We start from the raw sequence: 10,000 nt of genomic DNA on the forward strand, positions 1-10,000 counted from the left end.
ACGGCTCACTGACATCCCCTCAAATCCATCCTTTCGCATCTCCTCTTTTGTCCAATTTTCGAGTTAATTTTCTGTTTATTATAAGAAAATGAGAAATACAATTAATTGGCTGTCTTCTCCGGCCGGTGGTATTCGCGACTCGGCTATCAATTTGCCGCTGTTAAACCACGACCCGACCACCGTGAAGCCACCAAAAGCCGGCCTGCAGCGGTGCGCCACCTCTCCTCTCATGAGTGACAGACTTCGCATTGTTCAGGTTGGTGACAGCGTCCCCTCTTCTGCAACTCTGGGGTGTAATGCTACTCCTGGGTCGCATTTTTTTCAGTTTGCGATCAAGAACGCAAGGGTTTCCCCGATAAGTTCTCTTTTCCGCATGAGTTGATGTTGCAGTATTCCTCCACGTTTTGCTTCTTTGAGCGTTGGGTTTTGTTGGGCGATTGCAAATCAGTTTGCAATCAAGAACGCAAGGGTTTCCCCGATAAATCCTCTTTTCCGCTTGAGTTGATGTTGCGGTATTCCTCCACGTTTTGCTTCTTTGAGCGTTGGGTTTTGTTGGGCGATTGCAAGCTTGGAGTTAATATTGCGTTGGTATGGTGGTTTTTTTCTTCTTAAAGATCGTTCCTTTTGCTTTTGTGCGAGTTAGCATTGTTGAGCTCTCCTAAAGGGCCTTCTTTACTCGAGGGAAAGAAGGACCTCCTAGGTATAGCTTCAAGTAAGGAAGTAATCTAAGTAGGATAAACTAGGGATATAAGTTATTTCCATTGAATAAGAAGGATTCTGAATTCAAGTCATGCCTCGAGGGTTTACCATCTCCTGTACATAGTTGCAGTTGTAGGAGAAAAGTTAATCACTCAGTCTAATGAAATTTCACTAAATGATGTCACTATAAGTTTTAGAACACAATACCGATGACAAAATAATTTTCTTTACATATATTGTATCGTTATTCGAGGTTTTGGACCTCAATTGGATTTAAAATTGAACATTTAGATTAATGATTTAATTTTCTAGTTTGATACTCTCTGCACTTAGGTTAACAAGACTGAACTTTGCCAGTGGATACTCCATGTATAAAGCTGATGGACACCTGCTTCCCCATTTTGGTTTGGATTTAATACTACACCCTTCATACCAATTATGTAATTGTTGGTATTTCTGATATGCACACGTGTACCAAGCAACATCTACATACTCTCATTTCTCAAGAACAATACAATTAACTCTCTTGTGTATACCATGTCATTGTATGCCCTCATTATGTACGTGTGCCAATTAATTCAATCAATTGGGCATGGAAACATGACTTAGTAAAATAGTCAGAATTTAAAGAAAGTGATTTTAAAATTTAGGAAAAAGATTAAACTTTGTGTTATCTAAGGCGTTTTTAATTAAAAATGGTCTAATAAGGGTTCAAGTTGTAATTTAGGAAAATGACAAACTGCAATGGCAATTCTATTCACAATATGTTATTAATAGAAATAAAAATTGTTAATATTCAGTTGATATGTCAATCTGTTTAATTAAATATCTGACATCATTTATCCATATCCATTGGTGCATGCATAGTTGGTACTATCCTATCTGTTTTTCATGTTCAGTAAATGAAAGTGGATGCATATATGGATATGCTAATATTCAGTTTGTATAATCCCGTCTTTTCTTTATCTCTTGAGCTATTTTATTTATGAGTTTCCAAGATATACTATAATTTAGTGTTATATTGTTGGTTACTATCTTAGAATATCATTTTCATGCAACATTATACATTAACTCTATTGATGCCTCTATTGGTTCGTATGACATTATGATTAATTCTTGATTTGTGCCGATAGATAAACTCTATTATTTGGGACACTATGATTAACTCTATCTCCATTTGTCAGGTATAACTTTAGAATTCTTACAAATAATTTTATCTATACTTCTAGTGAGAAAAACATTTATTTAACTACAACTATGACTACTCTTATAAGTAATTAAATATTCATCTCTCTTTTTAAAGTGAGTATTTATAATTATAGGATCATACAAAATTTGCAAGATCTAAAATTATACTATCATCTTCATTTCTTTCTCTACAACCAAAGCCCTTATGCACCCCTTTATATTCACCATATGTGTATCCTATATGATCATTCAAATTTCCTCCAATTATAAATTTTTCGATTATAGGTATTTCTTGAATGATTTCATCTAAGCTTTCCCAAAATTCTCTTTTGGTTTAATCATCTAATCCAACTCGAGGAGTATAAGCACTAATGACATTTAAAACATCTCGTCCTTTCATAAATTTTAGATCTACAAATCCTTTTACATTTATAAAATTATTCTTAAGATCCTTATCAACAATAATTTCTACACCATTTCTTTGTTTAACTTTTTTTGTAGACCAAATTTTAAATTCAGTACTATCAATCTCTCTAGATTTATCTTCTACCCATTTAGTCTATTGTAAGAAAATAACATTTATTATTTTTCATATCATAGTGTCTATCGATTCTAATTCTTTCCCTGAAAATGTTCCTATATTTCAAGTTGCTAACCTAACTCTCTGTTCTTGGACTAACATCTTTACTCTCATTGGTCCAAAACAATGAGAGAACCCTTGCCTACTCGGCACCACATCTGGGCGCCGTTGTGATGGGCTGCTTTCGGGCGTCCTCCTAGCCCACTGTTTGCAATTCGGGACATCTAGGTGGTGAAGGTACCTCACGTCACTTCTGGGTGACTACTTAACTCTATACTGAAATTGGTTAAGATCCATACTCACGAGTTATGACATAGTTTTACGTTGGTTGTCAGTAACCTAACGCAACCCTCCACCTTTTTCATCTAGGCTTGGGATCGGCATTGGCAGTGTTTACGTCGTTCACTGTCCATAATATTTTTTCATTTGTATTCTTCTCATGTTCATTGAATAGTAATAGATTATGGTAATAATCAAATGCTCAGCCTTATCTCGAGGCACATCAAACTTGACATCCATGAAGCACAATTCATAAAATTCTACAAGCCATAGATCAAAAGATGACTGAGAGCATCTGAATTTTCTGTGTTATTATATTCATCAAATAAAAATAGTACTGATGTGAATATGGTAATGATCAAATGTTCACCCTTATTTTGAGGCTCATCAAACTTGACATCCACGAAACATGATTCACAAAGTTATTCAAGGGTGTAGATGGAAAGATGATGGGGAGGATCTGAACTGTCAGAGTTTCATGAGCCTCAGTCCATCCCTGGGCAATATGCCTTTGGTGCAAGTAACATAAAAAAAATCACCTCTTTCTCACTTTCCTCTCAGTCTCTTTCTTGGTTCCCATCAACTCAGAGAGCAAAGGCAGAAAGAAAGTTTTCTGCTGCTGGTGTTTGTAACTCTGCTCTAGCTTTTAGAGATTTGAAGATCGAATTCAACGCATCTTATTTCATCCTCCCTCTCACTGGTAACATGGTTTATCTTTCTTGAGATTTTTGGCTGCTTTCCCTTGCTTTATTTTGTATTATCTTATTCTTCTGTTGTACTTCCATCTTTCTAGTCCAGAATTAAGAATACAATTTTGTTGCATGAATTATTATTATAAGTTGCATAATGTTGGGTCTAATGCAGTGCACCAAGTGACAATTCTTGTTCAGAATTTCTTTGACTATATCCCTCCTCAATGAAGGTATTGACTGCCAAAAGATGGACATCTTATGATTGAGATGATAAGTGGGCTGTTGGTATAAAAATCAACTTCTTATCATCAAAATGATGGCACATACTGGTAATCTGGTTTCTGGTAATGTGACCCCTTATTCATGCATTTTTGTGTTTTTCTAAGAACTATAGATGATTGATTTTTCATTCTTTTGCATTGTGCAAAAAAAGTTTTTCAATTATGTGCTTCTGAGGTATATTGCTTTTGGATTTTGATTTATGAAAAATTATCATTTCAGTTTGTCTATGTTTCATACAATGTACACATCATGGTTTCAATACACTTGAGTTTTGTATGATATCTGTGACTTGTCCAAATTAAGATTACATGGGAATAATTTATTGTTTATCTCTTGTTTAGAGCTTGATATTGTTATAAATCAGGTGGTGCAGGGAACTCATAAGTTATGAGTACAGTCGCTGTTGAAGATACAATTGAGGAACATGGAACTTCTATTGACGAGGAGAAGAGGAGAGTTCGATGCAAGTACTGCGGAAAGGAGGTGAATGGCTTTAACCGTCTCAAGCACCACCTGGCTGCTGTTGGGAGTGATGTGACTGCATGCATTGAAGTTCCAGCCATGGTCAGAACTCAGATGAGGGATGCTTTGCTTGGGAAGAAGAAAGAAAGGCTGCTGAAGGAGGTTGGAAGAATAGAACATCCTGAACTTCCTTTGAAAAGGAACTTTTCTCCTGCATCAAGCAAACAGAGATGTTGCCAACTCAAACTAACCCCTGGTATTAATTCAGTTAATAGCTCTGGACGAACAGAGATCAATGTGGGAGAGAGCTCTAGCGTAAATAATTTTTGTCCTAAACAGTCCCTGGTGAAGGGAGTGAACACTTTAGAGCCTCACTCAGCTGAAACTGTAAATTGGTGCAGCCCCAGTCCATTCATTACAGAAAACATGTACAGGATAGTCAAGGAAGAAGTGAAGGATGAATCAGCATGGCATGCAGCAAGGTGTATTGGTAGGTTCTTCTTTGAGGCTGGCATTGATACTGCCAATGTCAAGTTACCTTCTTTTCAGGGAATGATGGATGCTGTTATTGGTTGTGGGTCTGGATACAAGGTACCAACCTATGATGAATTGAAGGGAACAATACTACATGAAGAGGTAAAAGAAGTTCTTAAGCATGTGGAGGGTGTGAAACAATCTTGGGGCCGAACTGGTTGTAGCATCTTGCTAGATGGTTGGACTGATCCAAGGGGCAGGAGCTTCATAAGTTTTCTAGTGAATTGCCCCCTAGGCACCATTTTTTTGAGATCTGTAGAAGCATCTGATGCTGTTGATGATGTTGACACACTATTCTTATTAATTTGTAATGTCATTGAGGAGGTAGGTGTTAAGTATGTTGTTCAAGTTGTTGCTCATGACACATCAGACTGCATTGAGGCTGCAGGAAAAAAGATAATGGAGAAATACCGATCTATATTTTGGACGTTATCTGCAGATTATTGTATAAATATCATTTTTGAGAAAATTGAAGCTCAAGATTATGTCAAGAAAGTACTGAGTGATGCTAAGGCCATTACAAAATTTATTTACAGCAATGCCTTAGCTCTAAAACTATTGAGAAAACACGTTCGTGGAGGTGATCTTGTCAGAACCTCCAACTTGAAATCGGTGACACCATTCATCACATTGCAAAACATGGTATCTGAAAGAGAGAATTTGGCCTACATGTTTAACTCTCCAACATGGACTACCTCAGATTTGGCTTCTAAAATAAAGGGCAAAAGCATTTCTAAGTTGGTGAAAGATTCTTCGTTTTGGGTTGCTGCAGTTGATGTCTTGAAGATCACAAATCCACTACTTGACATTTTGCACCAGATCAGTGGAACAGATAGGTCTCCAATGGGTTTCTTATATGATTCCATTGATCGTGCGAAGGAAAAGATTAAAAGGAATTTGGGACATGAAGAAGCAAGATATGATCCTATATGGACTCTAGTAGATGATATATGGGACAACCATCTCCACAGCCCTCTTCATTCTGCTGGATACTTTTTGAACCCAAGTCTCTTCTATTCGAGTGATTTCTATATTGATGCTGAAGTCACTAATGGAATATTGTACTGCATTGTGAAAATGACTGTGGACCAACAGGACCAAGAGCTCATAGTTCTCCAACTTGATGAGTATAGAGAGGCTAAAGGTGTTTTTTCTGGGGATGCAGCAGTTGATCAAAGAAGTAAAATTTCACCAGGTAAGAGAGATATCCTCACTCAAAATTTGTCTCAGCTATTGCAATAACTTGTCACAGTTAATCCATGCCCTTCAACTGTCATTTTCTTTGTTAATTATGCTATATATAGAACATAGAAAAGCCACTAGCAAGAGCAGATGAGGATGTAGTACTTACTGGAGTGTGGTGCTATTTGCTAAGAATGATTTATGGTTGAGTTAGTTTTGCTACTCTGCAAAGGGTGCTCCAATTGTTGGTACTTATTTCCTCTTGTATGACTGAAAGACAATGTCCAAGTAAAAGCAAACACATTACTGAAATAGCTCGCAACTCCTTTTGGGTAAGAATTGCAGTTCAATTAATTTCCTAAAATGCATGAACTAAATTTAATGACTGATTTTGATGGCGACAAAAGATCTATGGAGTCGACCCAAAATAATTAAGACTTATGGTTTTGTTGTTATTGTTGTTACATGAACTAAATTTAAATGATTGAATATTGCATTAATAGTTTGTTGATTGAGGTGAGTAAAAAACAATGGTCCCGGATCCGAATTTTAGATGGGTTTGCAATTACATATCCATTCACTTAAAATGTTGATATTGCAAAACATCAAAAGTTGGTATTTGCTCTTTTAACCTTTGAAATAGAAGATATTTGTGACTGCCTTCTTAGTCAATTTACCATCCCAGACTTGAAATGTCACTTATTATTCCTAATTTTTTTGGTAACTAATAAAGGATAGTCTGTGCATCAAACTCCTGCTGATGTGGGGAGGATCAATAAATGCACCTTGTACTGAAGCAGAGAGATTTGAAAGTGGAAGTCCCTAAATAAACTGTTAAAGGACAATTGGTTGATGAGGGCGACTTCTAAATAAGCAGAGAGATTTGGTTGTATCGAAAGGTTGGTTGATGAGGGCCACTACTAAATCCAGCTTAGCTTGATAAATTGTTTGAGATGGTAGAGAAAGGCACTAACACAAAAACAAGTTTTCAAAAGTACAGAAGAAAATATCAATTTGAAGGGTAGTATGCACAATAGAACTCAAAACTTGAGAAAAATAACAAATCGTGGTTAAGGTATCTGGAATATCTTTTGAGCCAGAAATTCCTGTGGTGTTCTGCTGAAACCAAAGTACTAGATAAAAGCTAATACAGATGCTAATGATTTGTCAAGGTTTCGATAAGCTAGACTTCAATATATTTGCAATTTAACTATATTGATTATGGGTGAAAATTATCTTGGAAAAAGTTTAAGGACAGTCCAATATAACATGAAACTGAAAGATTGTTTGTGACACTTAAATTGAAAGATCTAACAGAAATAGCATGAGAATAAAGAAACTCCAAACAGAGAGAGGAATACATTTTCTTTGTTTACTTTTTTCAGAGGGGAAGACAATGTTGCAAGACTACTATTCATATGCAACAATTAGGGATTACAAAGCAGTTGAAAGATGTAGTCACATCACAAGGAAAGAACAGAATCTAAGGTTTACATGATATATTAAGAACATTAGGCAAAATGTTAGCTGTATGCAACCAAACGGCTTATGAATTATGTTTTAAGAAAATGTACAAGATATTGATACAATGTACTTTGGGTAGGATATTCTTCAGCTGTTAAAATGTTGATCTACATGTTCAGTACCGTTCTTCTATAGAAGCTAAAAAGTCAAAAGGAAATAAATTGTGTCGCCACAGTTTCCTACCTTTCTTGTCTCCTGCAGGTATGATGATTTCAGTCAAATTGTTTTTTTGATAGAAAATAACTATGGTAAGACAACAAGAAAATACTAAGAAGCTCACTCTATGAGATGACTTGGTGTGATAGTGTGATATTGATCAAATTGTTTTTTTTTTTTTTTTGATAGAAAATAACTATGGTAAGACGAAAAAAGCTAAGAAGCTCATAATTCTTGTGAAGTTTCTAACATAGATACATAGACTCTTTATGAGACTAACTAGGTGTTGACCTTGTGTTATCTAGAAGAGGGATTTTGACTTGTAATGCTGAACTCTAAAAGAAAAAAGAAAAAGGTTTCTGATCTAGCTTACCTTGTTATATGATGAAAGGACATTTTTACTTTATAACTCTTGTCACGATTAATTTCTGATGGCACCGATACAGTGATATGTTAGTGTTTTAAAAATAACTACATTTATCCTTTACAGGTTTTAGTGCTTTTGGTAATATCTTATATGAGATAGAATATAACCATAACAATCAAACCACACTTATATGGTGATATGTTGATAAATATGCATTTTATCTAGAGATAGCTTAACTCAGCTCAACTCTGTAACTGAAGGTCTTCATCTGACTGTAGGGACAGACTTTATGCCATGTAAAACTGTCTGATATATCTGTGGGAACATAAGTGGAGTGTATGTTCAAAGCTGTTCCTCAAGATAGCATGTCATGCAGTCATCGAACAGTGCAATCAAAATGGAACTCAAAACCACTATTTAAAAATTATTAGCTCTTAGCCAAGAGTGTTTGGCTGTGATCGAGGTTGTTTCAGCCCTGAATTGTCTACTTGTTTACTTTTCAGGAATCACATGGTATATTCAAGATGTCGTGGAGGATAAAAATTTTAGGCTGAACTTTCATTGAACGACGTTTTGCCTAATAATGAAAAGTGCATCACATTCTATCTGTCCTTTTAGTTGGCTAAAACTGTTACCTTCATAATTGTCATTGCTCCCATGACTAATGTTGAGTTCTCATTGTTCAGCAACTCTCATTCTTTACGACCAAGCTCATTTTGTGTATTTAGTGATTAATCGTTGACTGGGATGAACTATATAAAGAGATAGACACCTCAAGTTTCACTGATCCATAATGTGATAACCCTGACCTCATTTCTCTTAGGCCGATCCCCGTGCAGATCTCTAATTTTTGTGTAGGATTCTGAGATCAATCTCTTTCTTTCACATTGCAGATATGTGGTGGTCAATGCACGGAGGGCAATGCCCAGAACTACAAAAGTTCGCCGTCAAAATCCTAAGCCAGGCTTGCAGTGGTGCCTCGAGGTACATGCTAAGGAAGGATCTGTCGGAGCAGTTACATGCTGAGGGAAGGAACTGCATGGAACAGCAGAGGTCTCGTGATCTCGAGTTTGTCCATTACAACCGTCGCCTGTGGCATTCACCGTCCAGCTTGAAGCAGGAGATCGAGCTCGGCCATGATGACCTTAAGCCCTTGGAAGAATGGATTGTAGATAGAAACTGACAGCTTGTTATATGAACTCTGACAACTTGTAATGCTTTTTTTGAACAATGGTAGTGGGCAACAGCTTCTCCTGATCCCTTTGTGTGTGCCTCCATTTGATTTGTGCTCTGAGTTCGAGATTGATGGCGGATGGCTATACAACATGACCGTTTTTTTTGTTTTTGTTTTTTGGGAAGAGCACAAAACAGAAATTTATTACTTATCAGCAAGTTGGTTGGCACCGAATCGACAATGTTCTATTTTAATCGCATTCAAGGATTTATACAGGGAATAGCAGCAATTCCCCACATAGAATTGCGCATGTTACTTAGTACGCCTCAGCTGCTCATGACTGTGATCTTAGCATTCTGTAAGACAAATTATAAGATGGTAATTTTTCATGTTGCAATTCCTATAAAGAAAAATTGCTAGCATAATAGTGAGGAATTAAAACAAGAATACAATATGGTAATAAGAACTTACCAACTATAAGTAGATTAATCGTGACAAGGAAATCAAGAAACCAACTTTATCCTAAAGCAAAAACAAAAAATATGTTATAGGGAGAAATTTGTGATCCGTTCACTACCAAAGCTCGCTAATGTAAAGAAAATACTTGTGTTAAGACTTTTATTGTCATTAGATTATATTACATACGGGACATTGTCGTATATAGCTTGGGACCTGATAAGGTCCACACCGGGCAAGCTGTAGGAGCTACGAGGAAGGAAATGTTGTGTCCACCACTCTTTCAATGAGCATAGTTTTATCGTTTGGAAATGTTCTTAGACGACTTCAATTTTGTTCTGATAAAAAGTCATCATCGGATGATGCGAGATGGACGTCCTACGATTTTGATTTTGTCCATTGGAGGGCCCAAACGAAGCACCATC

The 10,000-nt window shown here is 36.4% G+C and overlaps 1 protein-coding gene across 6 annotated transcripts; it reads left to right on the plus strand.

Moving 5' to 3' along the window:
* The first annotated feature begins 44 nt into the window (after positions 1–44).
* On the plus strand, positions 45–9,202 carry LOC135581639 (uncharacterized). Of its 6 annotated transcripts, none has more exons than XM_065189609.1 (4): positions 45–256; positions 3,611–3,782; positions 4,085–5,911; positions 8,839–9,202. In XM_065189609.1, the coding sequence occupies exons 3-4, from the start codon at positions 4,108–4,110 to the stop codon at positions 9,126–9,128; spliced, it is 2,094 nt and encodes a 697-aa protein (XP_065045681.1). In that variant the 5' UTR covers positions 45–256; positions 3,611–3,782; positions 4,085–4,107; the 3' UTR covers positions 9,129–9,202. The 6 variants fall into 6 exon arrangements, with proteins under 6 accessions (XP_065045681.1, XP_065045682.1, XP_065045683.1 ...); XM_065189610.1 differs by having other exon boundaries at positions 3,611–3,767; XM_065189611.1 differs by having other exon boundaries at positions 3,669–3,782.
* Positions 9,203–10,000: the final 798 nt, after the last annotated feature.

This window comes from Musa acuminata, chromosome BXJ1-6 (assembly GCF_036884655.1).
Source record: "Musa acuminata AAA Group cultivar baxijiao chromosome BXJ1-6, Cavendish_Baxijiao_AAA, whole genome shotgun sequence".
NCBI lineage: Eukaryota > Viridiplantae > Streptophyta > Magnoliopsida > Zingiberales > Musaceae > Musa > Musa acuminata.